This window comes from Halichoerus grypus, chromosome 11 (assembly GCF_964656455.1).
Source record: "Halichoerus grypus chromosome 11, mHalGry1.hap1.1, whole genome shotgun sequence".
In the NCBI taxonomy this organism is placed as follows: Eukaryota; Metazoa; Chordata; class Mammalia; order Carnivora; family Phocidae; genus Halichoerus; species Halichoerus grypus.
The window spans coordinates 65,486,349-65,501,444 of record NC_135722.1 but is presented as its reverse complement, the minus strand read 5'-3'; the positions used below and the strand labels follow the sequence as shown (position 1 = coordinate 65,501,444).

Sequence of the window (15,096 nt, the reverse complement as noted above, 5' to 3'; positions counted from 1 at the left end):
TCATTCATTGTTTAGTAGTATGTTATTTAACCTCCATGTATTTATGTGCTTTTCATGTTTTTTCTTGTGCTTGATTTCTAGTTTCATACCATTGTGGTCAGAAAAGATGTATTTTTATAACTTCAATTTTTCTGAATTTGTTGAGACTTGTTTTGTGGCCTAATATGTGATCTATTCTGGAGAATGCTCCATGTACATTTGAAAAGAATGTGTATTCTGCTGTCTTAGGATGGAATGTTCTGACTATATCTGTTAGATCCATCTGGGCCAATATGTCATTCAAAACCACTGTTTCTTTGTTGATTTTGTTTGAATGATCTGTCTATTGATGTAAGTGAAGTGTTGAAGTACCCTACTATTATTGTATTACTATTGATCATTTTCTTTATGTTTGTTATTAACTGCTTTATGTATTTATTTGGGTGCTCCCAAGGTGGATTCATAAATATTTACAATTTTTATATCTTCTTGTTGGATTGTATTGTTTATGATCATACAGTGTCCTTTGTCCCTTTTTACAGTCCTTGTATGAAAGTCTATTTTGTCGATATAACTTGCTACTCAGGCTACCTTTTCACTTCCATTTGCATGATAGATGTTTCTCTATCCCTTCACTTTCAGTCTGCATATGTCCTTAGGTCTGAAATGAGTCTCTGGCAGGCAGCATGTAGATGGGTCTTGCTTTTTTATCCATTCTGTCATCATGTGCCATGATTGGAGCATTTAGTCCATGTACATTCAAAGTAATTATTGATATGTATGTATTTATTGCCATTTTGTTACTTGACTTATGGTTATTTTGATAGTTCCTCTCTGTTCCTTTCTTCTCTTGCTCTCTTCTTTCATGATTTGTTGGCTTTCTTTAGCAAAATATTTGGATTCCTTATTTTTTTTTTTTAATTTATTACTGTTTTTTTTAATTTTTTTATTGTTATGTTAATCCCCATACATTACATCAGTAGTTTTAGATATAGTGTTCCATGATTCATTGTTTGTGCATAACACCCAGTGCTCCATGCAGAACGTGCCCTCCTCAATACCCATCACCAGGCTAACCCATCCTCCCACCCCCCTCCCCTCTAGAACCCTCAGTTTGTTTTTCAGAGTCCATCGTCTCTCATGGTTCTTCTCCCCCTCCGATTTCTCCCCCTTCATTCTTCCCCTCCTGCTACATTCTTCTTCTTCGTTTTTTCTTTCTTAACATATATTGCATTATTTGTTTCAGAGGTACAGATCTGAGATTCAACAGTCTTGCACAATTCACAGCGCTTACCAGAACACATACCCTCCCCAGTGTCCATCACCCAGTCACTCCATCCCTCCCACCCCACCACCCACTCCAGCAACCCTCAGTTTGTTTCCTGAGATTAAGAATTCCTCATATCAGTGAGGTCATATGATACATGTCTTTCTCTGTTTGACTTATTTCGCTCAGCATAATACCCTCCAGTTCCATCCACGTCGTTGCAAATGGCAAGATCTCATTCAAGTTATTACTGTTTTTGACTTTTAGTTACCGTTAGGTTTATATATAACATCTTCCGCATATAGCAGTCTATGTTCAGCTAATGGTTGCTTAATTTTACTCCTCTCCTCTCCACATTTCAGATATTTGGTATCATATTTTACATCCTTTTATTTTGTGCTTCTCTTGACTGATTTTTATAGATATACTTATTTTTTTGTTGTTTTTGTACTTCCTGTTTTTTCTTACTCTTACTTATGATTTTTGTTTTCCTCTTACAAAGCCCCCCTTAGCATTTCTTGTAGGGCTGGTTTAGTGGTCATGAATTCTTTTAACTTTTGTTTGTCTGGGAAATTCCTTCTAATCTGAATGACAGCCTTGCTGGATAGAATATTCTTGGCTTCCAATTTTTCCCTTTGAGCACTTTCAATATATCATACCAGTCCCTTCTGGTCTGCAACGTTTCTGCTGAAAAATCAGCTGATAGCCTTATGGGGTTTCCTGTATATGTAACCATCTTTTTTTTTTTTTTTACAATCTTTAAAATTCTTTCCTGGCGCACCTGGGTGGCTCGGTCGTTAAGTGTCAGCCTTTGGCTCAGGTCATGATCCCAGGATCCTGGGATTGAGCCCTGCATCGGGCTCCCTGCCTGGCGGGAAGCCTGCTTCTCCCTCTCCTACTCCCCCTGCTTGTGTTCCTGCTCTCGCTCTCTCTCTCTCTGTGTCGAATAAATAAAATCTTTAAATAAAATAAAATAAAATTCTTCGTTTATCACTATTTTTTACCATTTTAATTACTATGTGTCTTGGTGTGTACCTCCTTAGGTTGAATCCTAACAGGGGGATTTCTGTGCCCCTGAATCAGGATCTCTGTTTCCCTCCCATGATGTGGGAAGTTTTCAGCTATTACTTCTTCAAATACATTTTCTGTCCCCCTTTCTCTCTTATGCTTGATGGAGTCACTGAATTTTCTAAGTCTATTCTCATTATGTAGTATTTATTTGTCTCTCACCTGTTCAGCTTGATTGCTTTCCATTACTCTATCCTCCAGGTCACTTACAGGCTCCTCTGCTTCCTGTAGCCTACTGTTTATTTATTCCATCTATTGTATTTTTAATTTCATTTATCGAGTTCTTCACCTCTGATACGTTATTTTTTATCTCTCTCTTTTTTTTAAAGAGTTTATTTATTTATTTGTTTGACAGACAGAGACACAGCAAGAGAGGGAACACAAGCAGGGGGAGTGGGAGAGGGAGAAGCAGGCTTCCTGCCAAGCAGGGAGCCCGATGCAGGGCTCGATCCCAGGACCCTGGGATCATGACCTGAGCTGAAGGCAGGCACTTAATGACTGAGCCATCCAGGCACCCATTTTTTATCTCTTTGTCAAGAGTTTCACTGATGTCCTCCACGCTTTTCTGAAGTCCACTATCTTTATGAGCATTACTTTAAATTCTTTATCAAACATCTTACTTTTTTCTGTTTCACTTAATCTCCTGCTGTGATTTTGTCCTGTTTTTTCATTTGGGACATATTCCTCTGTTTCCTCATTTTGTCTATCTGTGTCAGTTTCTCTTTGTTAGGAAAGCAGCTACACCTTCTGCTCTTGAAAGTAATGGCTTCATGAAGAAGAGGTCCTGTACTGCTCTGCAGTATAGTGTCCCCTGTTCACCAGAACCTGGCACTTCAGGGGAATCTCCTGTTTGTGTTGCTTGTGTTGTGTCTGAGTCGCTTTTTCTTTCAGTCCAGACATCTTCATTGACTCTGTATCTGTTGTGGGCTTTGCTTGCTTTCTGTGGTGTTAGTGAGACACAGGCTGCGAGCTCTGAGAAGACATCAGGTGAGCTAAGGGCTGAGGTCAGCATGCTTGGAGTGTGCCAGTCCTCAGGAGAACACATGGGCAAGGCACACTGCTAGCAGGTTAGGTAGCAAGTGTCTGCGCAGTGCTGCCCACAGGTGGCCCTGTGTTTATGCTGGGCAGCAGGGGAGGAAAATGGTGCCTGCCACCTCCTTTGTTCCCAGAGAAGTCCCCTAACACACTCAAAATCAGTATAAACATATCTTCCTCTTGTTTGTCCCAGGCACTATGCAAACTGTCATTTCTATGTTGCCTCTCTATGGGCTGCTGTATCTTTAAAGGCAGGATCCAGCTATCACTCACTCTCCCATCTTGCCCGGTGCTGAGTCAGCTGACTTTTTAAGCTCCAGACTCCAAATCCTGTGATTTATACAAACTCATGGAATTCAGCCCCTCTGGTTTTCAAAGCCAGATGTTATGGTTTGGGATCCCTAGTGTGAGAGACTGTTTTCTTTCCCCTCTCTACACCCGTAGCTCCCTCCCTCCTGTGGGCAGCTCCCAACCACTGTTTCTACCCTTGGTAACCTCTCAGATGCAGCTTTTTTTTTCTTTAAAGAGTTCATTTATTTATTTGAGAGAGAAAAAGAGAGAGGGAAAGCACAGAGGGAGAATGAGAGGGAGAAGCAAACTCCCCACTGAGCAGAGAGCCCGACATGGCACTTGATCCCAGGACCCTGAGATCATGACCTGAGCTGAAGGCAGACACTTAACTGACTGAGCCACCCAGGCACCCCCTCAGATGCAGCTTCTTTACATTTAGTTGTGGAGTTTGTTCTGCCCATCTTTGGATTGCCCTCTAGCGTATTTACACGGATGTGAGTGATATCTAGTTGTCAACATGGGATGGGGTGAACTTAGGGTCCTGCTACTCCACCATCTTCCCAAGCTTCCCAACAATGCACGTATTTTAAAATCAAATTAACCAAGTAAAATACAGCATAACACTTTTATGATGCACCCTTTTAACTTAAGTTACCACTTTTTAAAGATATTACACACCTTGAAGTTTTTTCAAACAAAAAAGCAGGTGAAATATTTACTTGGGTCTACTAGTTGATCAAAAAATTCTATTTTTTTGTCTAAATTCTACTAACAGTTACAATTGAATGAGGTTCTCATTTTTCAGTATAAAGTTATATCTCATGTCACTTTGAGTCATAAAATAGCTGCAATGCAATATTAGGTCATATAAAGATATTCAGGGAAATGGAGGAAACTAAAGACTGAGAATCATAAAATGGTCAAGATTCCATGCATTCTCACATAATTTCATTAGAAAACCTTAAACTCAATATTATTCTAATCTAGTTATTTCTCTTCTGAAAAACCTAATATCTGGGAGAAGACACTATTCTTATCTCATCAAAACTGGAGTATTTTTTCCCCAGACAATGTGAAAGAAAAGAAAGAAAAGAAAAGAAAAGAAAAGAAAAAAAGAGTTGCTACCATTAGATGTCATTCAATCAGTATCCTTTACTAGTTTTCCATTTTTGCTGTTTGTACCTTCACTATGAGTCATTGCTCTTATAAAGAATAACTAAGCTTTCTTAAGAGAACTCTACCTGCTGAACTTTCAGAAAATACCATAAAATGCAGACAAAAACAAGGGATCAGTAATACTACACTAAGGTTCTGGAACATGGGACCTATGACAAATAGAATAAGAAAATGTAAACACTCAGAAAAGAGAGGTGAAACAAGCTATTACTATCAACAAGTGTATCCCATCTCATTCGGACAAACTTGGTAAAATATCTAGCTTATTAAATCATAAAGGGCATGTAATGAGATTGTCACAAGGTGGCAGCTGTGCAGTCTCAGTAGCTGTTATTCCAAAAGAATTTGGTTCTTAATCATGGGTGTGCATGGAGAGTTCAAGGTCTGTACTACTGTTCTTTATAAACAAGACAAAAACTATGTTAGAACAGATAAAATCATCTCTCTCACACTGTTCATAACACTGTTTCTCTTTTGGCCAGGACTGACCATCTCAGATTAGAGGTCACTTCCTTGGAGAAACTGTCCCCGCCCAAGCTGCAGTGAGTTAGCAATCCTTCCCTTGTGCTATCAAAGCCCAATGAGTCCCCAATAGCAGAAGCACCTTATTAGTAGTTTGCATCCCCCATTAAACTGTGGGTCTGTGAGACTCTATACATCTTTTGCTATTACACCCCAGGGACTGGCACATAGTAAAAATTTAATTAATACATACTGAATGATCAAATATAGTAATAATGAGCATTTTCTGAACATTTACTATATGACAGGACAGTACAGAGGATTAAATCATTTAATCCTCATAGCAACACTACGAAGTAAGTAGGTGCCATCATTTCCGTGAGAGTTAGCATGAAAAAGCATTTGACCACATCCAAAAACAATTACTTGGACCCAAAAAACTGTCTGACTCTAAAGCCTGGGCTCTTAATCACTAAGCTGCCTATACACTTCTAAGTATTAAACTATGTTGATGCAGGTTTGGTATACCGTAAGGCTCCTGAACTGGTTCCCAGCCTTTGACTCTATCCTTGACTCTATCTGTTCTCATAACTTCTACTAACTTAGCAAGAATTAATAACCATTTTTTTCCAGAATATTTTCCTATAATACAGAGTAAATTCTAAGTGCAAATAGTTATCCAGCCCCTTATTTTGAGTGGATTTGACGAAGAGACACAAAAATATCGGATACATTTTGAGTTTCTGTAAGGATTCTGGGAGCCTATGGAGAGACACGGGAAAAGGCAAAGTTTTCTCTTTAGGAAAACCAACTTTTGGTTTTGTTATAAACTTTTGACATAACATAGAATCTTCACATTCAATGCAACAACAACAAAAAGTTATTTTCTGAAATGTTTCATGATCTTTCAATGAAAAATATAATATGAAAAAATTACCACTGTGTATTATGACTTAGTTACTGTTACCACAGAGTTTCCACAACCAAAGATACTCTTATTCACACAGGGGACTCAATTTGTCCCCTCCCAAACTAGCTTCCTTGCACACCATCTGATTTTCTGTTAATAGCACCTTTTCTCATGTACTTAGGTTTTCAAAACTTGGCTCGTAGCAAGGATTGGAGGGAAAGAGGAAGAAGGAAAATATCAATCAGTAGGTCTTCATTTCCTTCGACACCAGTCTCAACTTTGCCTCTTTCTCTTTAATCCTCCACTGTCGCCAAATCCCAGTCCTTATCACTTCATCTTTCTTCCTTCTGATTCTCTCTTTCACAATGTCTGTCCCAAATACTGTGGCCAGACTAATCTTTCTGAAACAATGTCAACTACCCTGCTCAAAACCCTTTAGTGGCTCTCTACTGCCCATCTTATCAAATTCAAATTTGTCTTCTTTTTTTTCTGTTTAGGTCTTCCAAAATCTGGCCCTGCTCTGACCATCATTTAAAAAATCAAAAAACCCCACAAAACATTATGACCCCTAAAATAAGCTTTTCATACCAATTAAGTTGATTTTCCCACTCTTACCTCATATTTCATGTTTATAATTTTCATACTTTTGCTAACATTATTCACTTCTACCCAGAAGGTTCCTCCTCTTCCCTTCTAGTTCTCTAAAGCTATCCTTCAAGTGCAGTTTAAGGCTTACCCCCATAAGAATAATAATAACAGTAATAGCCAACATTTCTTGAGCACTATGTGCCATGCACAGTTCTAAACACTTTTCATGCATTAACTCATTTGATCCTCAAAATAACCTAAAAAAGACAGTCATATGAAATCTTCTAGCATACCGAAGGCTACCCTAATTTTTCCCTCCTATATTTATAATAAATACTCCACACCTAATCTTCACTAAGCATCTACTATATGTACTTAGGAGAATAAAAGAGGCAACATTTATAATACAAACTGGAAGAGCATTAGGTTTCAAGTAAGTATATGCAGTCACTGTGTGACATTAAATTAGTTAAGTATTCTAAGCCTCATGTCACATGGGCATAAAAATACCCATCTCACAGAACTGCTGTGAAAATTTTCTAATCTATGTGAAAATGCTTGGTGAACTGTAAAATACAATGGAAGTGCTGCCAACCAACTTTTCTACACTATCTACTACTATCGGCCAATAACTATGGCAAGAGATGGCATACAGGGTGAAAAGCAGATTCTAGTGACTCTAGTGAAGCTTATGATTCAAAATGTGTCTGACATGAGCCCTGTCCTAATGAAGCCCATAATGTGGTACCACACAATTCAGTATTTAATTTTGCAGTAATTATTCACATGTAGCTTTGTTTTTCCAATGCTCCTTGAAGAGAGAGTTCTTCTAATTCTTTCCTAACACCCAGTGATATGAGGCACACAATAGGTCCCAAAAGCAGTTGTTGATTTTTTTTTTTTTCCAAAGATTTCACTTATTCATTTGACAGAGAGAGACACAGTGAGAGAGGGAACACAAGCAGGGGGAGTGGGAGAGGGAGAAGCAGGCTTCCCGCTGAGCAGGGAGCCCGATGTGGGGCTTGATCCCAGAACCCTGGGATCACGACCTGAGCCGAAGGCAGACGCTGAACGACTGAGCCACCCAGGCACCTCCAAAAAGAGTTGTTGATTGACTGATTTTTAGGGGGAAAGAAATCCAATAAATTAGACTCTTTTAATAAAATATCGTAAAAGTGACTGTGACTCCTGCAATTATTTTGGGCTAGAAAACTGAGTCGATAAACATCTATTGTAATTATGCGCAATAATATTACTTTTTGAAAAAGTTAACTTGCAAATTCTCTCTTAACATAAGGTAAATAAACTACTTACCTAAGAGCAGAGAATGTAAATCCTTTCAAACCATCTTTGCACCTAAAACAATAAAAATTATGATAAAGTAACAATTTTTGAGATATAAAGTAGTATATTAAGTAGCTATTAAAATTTATTCTGAAACAGATGACTTTTATTTTTAAATTTTTTTATTTTTTTAAAGATTTTATTTATTTATTTGACAGAGAGAGAGAGACAGCGACAGAGGGAACACAAGCAGGGGGAGAGGGAGAGGGAGAAGCAGGCTTCCCGCCGAGCAGGGAGCCCGATGTGGGGCTCAATCCCAGGACCCTGGGATCGACCTGAGCCGAAGGCAGATGCTTAACGACTGAGCCACCCAGGCGCCCCTGAAACAGATTACTTTTAAAAGGTGAAACTTTTAGGACAGTGATCTGAGCAGTACAAATGCAACAAACAAGCAAGCCATCTTACACAGGATGATTAAAATTTCCTATGTCAAATTAACATAATTTAAGGCTCAACTCTCCTATTTGCAGGTGGAAGAGAGATTTAAGTATATCTTCTAAGGGCTCCATGTGGACTTAAAATGAAGGCTCAGAGTGGAATATTCATTTTACCCAATCCCTGGGGGAGCAAATTGTTGAGAAGAAAAGGCCACATACACCTGCTGGGTATTATGAATAGATCAATTCAAGGTCCTGACTTCTCCCTACTTATTAATTCAGTGAATGCAGAGCAATGTAGAGCTGGCAGGCACAAAAAGGCTTCAAGTTTAGTTCAACAGTTTTAACTTTTGAGTAAGCCCAATCAGAATGGATAACATAGCAACGGGAACAGAGTGGGGGTAAGGGGAGGGCACAGAGGCAGGAGTTCAAATAATATTTATTGAGTATTTACTATTGCTGGGCATTGTTTTGGGCACTTTATATGTGTTGTCTCATTTAATTATATCACACCTCTATGAATAAGTATTTCTCTATTCTATAGCTGGGCAGAGGCCCCCTCCCCCAAAACGGGCAACTTCCAAGAGGTCACAAAATAAATAATAGTCGGAATTCAGGAAAAAAAAGTTCCTCTGACTTAAAAACGGTGGTTTTCTCTTATACCTCCTTCTGAAATAGTGTATTCCTTTTAACTGGGGGAAGGTTCAAACTGCATGACAATTAAAAAAAGATTCTCAGATCTGCAAAAAATATTTAAACAAGATTTTAAAATGGGGACATTACTATACTAGTCTTAATGGCCTGCTTTATAAGTATGATCAAGTTACTAAAGAATTGTTGTATATCTAGTATCAGAATCCTTTGGAGAAACTATAGAGATTGGTGATACAATGATGCTCAAATGTATGTTAATTTTAGACACTGGATATTCTTGGATAAAAAGTACAGCCTCAAATCTAATTGGGCAACTCTCTCAGTATACCTTTTATATGAAAGGTCACAAAGGAAATGCATAAAAATATAAGAAGTCCTTCTGAACAAGTCTAAATGTAGATATTTTTACTGGGGGACACACAGAATCTCAGAAAAGAATTTAATTCGTGTGCATAGATCTTTTAAAACACTTAAGAATTCATTTTAATTAAGAAACATGATCTACTTTGCGATCATGTTAACAGTGAGAAATGTAATCACAGAATTTAGCTAACATACTACGTAATTACTCACCCCACACAGAATGAGGGTAAAGGCAAAAGAATTCATATGTTAAGCTAAAAATATGCATGAGAAAATTATAGCATTAACATTCTTAAACTTATCTTTTTTCCATCTGAAGTGTTTCTCAGTAATTTAAAACCCATAATTGGGCAATTTCTAGATAGGTGGGGTGGTGAGCGGGTTAGGCTAGGCGTCTACTGACTGGAAAACAGAAAGCAGCAGATTGATTAAAGATTATATACAAGTGGGAACAAATTTTGGCTTTGGTATGCTATTGTTAAGAGATAGCCATTTATCTTTGTGCAATGCTGAATAGATAAAGGATTCTGACAACTTGGTCTAGTCAGGATTGCATATTTGTGACCTTAAACAATAAATCTAATTGCAGACCAAACATCAAAAAGTAGCTTTCAAATAAAAAAGGGCATGTACAAATGAATTTGCAATTTCATTATGATGGAAGTTTGGTTCTTTCAGCAGAACCCTGTGGGAAGCACTTCATATTGATAAAGTCTTAGCCTGAATTCAAAAGGGGCTATTCTTCTTTCCATTCATGTGTATAAGGTCTGTTAATGTAATTGAGGGTCAGATGTCTATGTCAAAAGAACAAAAAAGTAATTATTCCCCTAAAAAGAATCTTTAAAATAATAATATCGCCCTGCATTTTGATACCAAGAGTATTGTCTGAGCCTTAGCCTAACTATGAAACACTATCGTAATCTGAGTTAAATGTAAAAAGTATGGTATGCACAGAAAGATTTATACAGAACAGACCCCATTAGAAGGGGCCTCACTATTTAACAGATCCAGTTATTATAATGCAAATCAAATTACTTTCTACATTCACGTCTTAAGGCTCACTGATTTCCTCAACAAATACTGACTGAATGCCTACTATGTGTAAGCACTAGTTTCAGATCTAAGGAGGTAACAGCGGACAATACAGAATCTCTGTTTCCATACAGGTGACATTCTGGGCCAGGGAAAGGTACGAGGAAAACAAGTAAATATATCTGGTGGTGATAAGTGCTATGGCAAAACACGACGCAGGGGAAGAGGAGAAACAGATGTGGTCGGGCCTTCTTATCTTAGGTAGTGTAATCCAGAAGGGCCTCTCCAAGAAGGTGAAATTTGATGATGTGATCAGAAGCCTTACAGGATGGAGGGAAGAGTATCTGATTGAAGGAAGAGCAAGCACAAAGCTCCTGACTAGGAGTTTTCGTGGCACTGAAGGAGAACAGCAAAGTAGATTACTGTAGCTGGAACAAAAGAGGGGAGGGAAGCCGTGGTAGGAAAGGAGGTCACAGTCACAGTGGAGGAGGGAAGGAGTGGTCCAAAGTTCTTGGTAGGGCCCTTTAGGCATGGTAAAAAAAAAAAACCAAAACAAAACCTCAGCAGAAGAGTGACGAAGACCTGTCTTAAATTTTAAGATAATCTTTGGTTGCTCATTGGAAAACAAACCACAGGAAGGCAAGGTTAACAGCAAAGAGGCGAGGGGTGCCTGGGTGGCTCAGGCGGTTAAGCGTCTGCCTTCAGCTCAGGTCATGATCTCAGGTCCTGGGATGGAGCCCCAGCTCCCAGCTCAGCGGGGAGTCTGCTTCTCCCTCTCCCTCTGCCTCTCCCTCTGTTTGTGCTCTGTCTCTGTCTCTCAAATGAATAAAATCTTTAAAAAAAAAAACAAACCAGCAAAGAGGTGAATTAGGAGGGGAAAGACGATTGTGGCTTGACTAGGTCATTAAGTGGTAGAGGTAGAGAAAAGTGGTAAGACTCCAAAGGTATTTCAAAAATAGAGTTGGTGGAATTCCTTGATGGTACAAGAGAAAGAGAAAATTTACAAATTATTAAAATATTTTTGATTTGAGCAAGCAAAAGGATAAAACGTCCGTTTACTGAAGTGAGGAAGACTACGGGAAGAACAGGTTTGAGGAGAAAATCAGTTTTATTTCGGACATGGTAAGTTTGAGATGACTGTTACCTACAAATGGAAATGTTAATGAAACAAGTGGCTGCTGTACAGGTTTGGGGGTCAAGGAAGAGGGGTGATTCATCTATAAGTAGAACTTAAATCCACAGTACAATCATCTAGGAAATAAGTGCCAATAGAGAAAATACCCAGGGACTGAGTGTATTTTATTTCTCTATTATTTTATAGTGCAGAAAATCTGTTCCATAGGAAAAAAAACAAAAAACAAAGTCATTTCTCTTCCTAAAGAAATTGTTCTCTAATACAAAGTCTCATTTTTATTTTTGAGCGTGCATAAATATAATGCCTATAACTCATGTACACACAGACTTTTCTATTAGTTAGCCTATAAATGGCATAAATATCTAGTAAGAGTCAATCGTAGTTACTGAATCTCTACATTTGCAAGGTTATGTGCAAGGTTCAGGAAAGAGGAGGAGGAAAAAGTGCAGCACCATATCAAACAACTTAGGTGATACACAACTTATTAGAGAGGTTCAGGCTGGAATTATACACTGTGGAGAAGAAAGTATAAAGTTTAATACTGTTATTAGAATAATATACTTGGTCAAATGCCAATGAGAGGCGGAACCCACAAACACAATTTTTTTTTTAAATTGTAAGTGTCAATGATAGTTAAAAAAAAAACAAAACAATTTGCCCACAAAGATTCTTTGTCTCACGCTTAATTTCCATGAGATTATTTCCAGGAGATACTTTTATTTTTATTACCAAATTACACCAGCAGATGTCACTAGTAAACCATTTTTTGAAGAGTTTGTAGCTCTGTGAGGTGATTTATCATTTTTTGCATGTTTTCCCTTAAAAACACATTTACTGACATTTGAAATGTTGTTAATCTTAGCTACATTGCATTAAATTCCCACAAGTAAATATTGTCATATTAGACTTTTAATTACAGCTGATGTTCATTCCTATCATTCTATACAGTTATGAAATCTTTAAGAACACCCCACCATTTGACACCAACATAAAATCTGATATGTACATGTGCTATATCATTACGGTCTCTATTAAGCTGAAAACAATGAAAACTATTTTGTTTCCCACTTTTTTTATTTGGTAAACATAATGGAATATAAAAGATGTAGTACTCAATAAATCTTTAAAATATTTCTTGAAGGCAGTGCATGCTACAGTGGAAAAGACTCTTGATTTGAATGATTCACAGTCATAACTTCACTACCAACCTGGAGTAAATCATTTAACTTTAGGGTTCAATTTTGTTGTCTGTTAAACAAGAGCCTGGAAGTAAATTACCTTCATAATTGACTGACTGAATGTCTTCTAATTCTGAAATTCTACCAATTATTTTATCATTTTATTTACTGCTAGTGTTATTAGAAATCACAATAGAAAAATAGAATGAATTATTCTGTCACTAGTAACATAAACAAAAAATTGATCTCACCATCGAGAATAAAAAAATTTTTTAAAAACCATACAAAAAACCCCCCTGAATTTGCCTTGAGATTACTGGCCTGCTACTAATATTATTACATTTGCTTATTGTTTTGTAATACTTACTGATGTGGAACTTATTCCTGCAAAGGTTCAAAGGGAACCTTTTCTTTTTTAACTTTAAGATTACAAGACCAACTATTGGATTAGTCTGCTATAGAAAGACCTGATAAGAAACACCATCAAATAAAAGAAGGAATTCTATAGATATAATCTCAATAATGATTAAATGTTACATTATTATCTATATTAAATATCAATGCTGAAATATAATTAATGAGAAAACGTAAAAATGTTGTTTATATACATATGAAAAAGTGGTCAAAAAGAAATATCTGAAACCCTTGATAGTAGGCTACCTAATGAAGTCGAATGGGTTAAGATGCATGAAAAGAACATAACCTTTTACTCTCTATTTATATATTACTAAAAAATTTTTTACAAGTATATATTTATATATTGTGTAGTTTCATTTAAAACATCAATACTTGAGTACTTAGGAACAGATTAAACAGTGCAAATTATTCATCTCTATTTCACCCCCACAATGGCAGAGAATGTAAACTCAAAGTAGTCAACTTCACTGTTGTAAAAGTTTTGTAAAATTACTAACTAAAGTAGATAGTTTAGATTAAAATTTTCAGAAACTATATCCCCAATCAACATGGATAATTAGGTGACTACAAGGATTAAAAAAAGAAAGAAAGAAAGAAACATGCATTAAGTATCAATTTCAGAGTTCTGTCCATTTTTAATCACTGAATTGATTAAAAGGAAACTCAAATATTGATTAAATATTACATCATCTATCTTTATTCGCTCAACAGTCATTTCTTTATCGGGCAGCTAATACACAGAAAACACTGTATTGCTTATTTCTTGAGGAAGGGAAAGATAAATTATATGCCATCTCTGACCATTAAAAAAAAGGTATATGCAAAGCTCTGTGTTTGTTTCTCATAAGAATAAAAATAACCTTGACTAAAAGTTATAACCTTGACTACAAGTTATGACACAAAATTTCTTGTATCAGTAGTGCTTCTCAAGAGTTTAATTACTCTACCGTGCTTTATAATTCAGCTTCAAATTTCTTTGTCCAGTCTTTTTCTTCATTTATCTTCTTAAATTATTTGATTTGAGAAAAGCAGTACATGCAAAACCATAATTAACGATGCTAAAAGACTGGCAATAAATAGAGATGAATTAGATTTAAAATAGTTGAGTACATTGATAAGCCTTAAAATATTCTATTCTGTTGATTATATTGTAATCACCTAAGTCACTCAGTATCAAAAACAAGTTACATTATTATATGTGAACAAAATTATTTAAAACAGAAAATGCTTAAAGTTCAGGCATATAGAAGGTATAAAAAGAATGACATAGAAAGTTAATTATAAATAATAGTTACAGATAATAGCTGAATCAAAATCAAAGTTTTGATTTGTCTAATTATTACTGGTATTAAAAACATAAATATATTTGGAGTGAATATGACTGAAAAGTTTAATGTGAAAGTTAAAAAAGGAACCAGAATGCCTATTTAAATGCTTCAAATTTGTGACTCATTGTTGTATTTATTATAAAGAAAACTCATGCAATTTTATATAGTTTTTTTTTTTAAATGAAAGAAAAAGTCCATGATTTTACTGAAATGTTTTAATACACTTGGGCATCCTGGGTGGCTCAGTGGGTTAAGCGTCCAACTCTTGATTTCAGCTTGGGTCATCAGGGTTGTGAGATCGAGGCCTGCGGGCAGGCTCCTCGCTGGGCATGGAGCCTGCTTAAAATTCTCTCTGGCCCTCTGCCCCTCCCAGCCACCCCACCCCCGCCCCCGCTCATGCACACTCGCATGCGTTCTCTCTCTCTCTCAAAAAAAAAAAAAATTTTAGTACAGCATTGGAAGATCTTAAAATCATATATCCTAAACCAATAC

At 36.8% G+C, this 15,096-nt stretch overlaps 1 protein-coding gene across 2 annotated transcripts in view; it reads right to left on the bottom strand.

The window, feature by feature from the left end:
• The window catches only part of TMEM135 (transmembrane protein 135), a 264,541-nt gene that overhangs the window by 24,259 nt on the left and 225,186 nt on the right, over positions 1 to 15,096 (bottom strand). For both annotated transcript variants that reach the window (XM_078058656.1, XM_078058657.1), the window contains one exon: positions 8,091 to 8,132. In XM_078058656.1, coding sequence (XP_077914782.1) covers positions 8,091 to 8,132 — 42 coding nt within the window. The remainder of the gene's footprint in view (positions 1 to 8,090; positions 8,133 to 15,096) is intronic.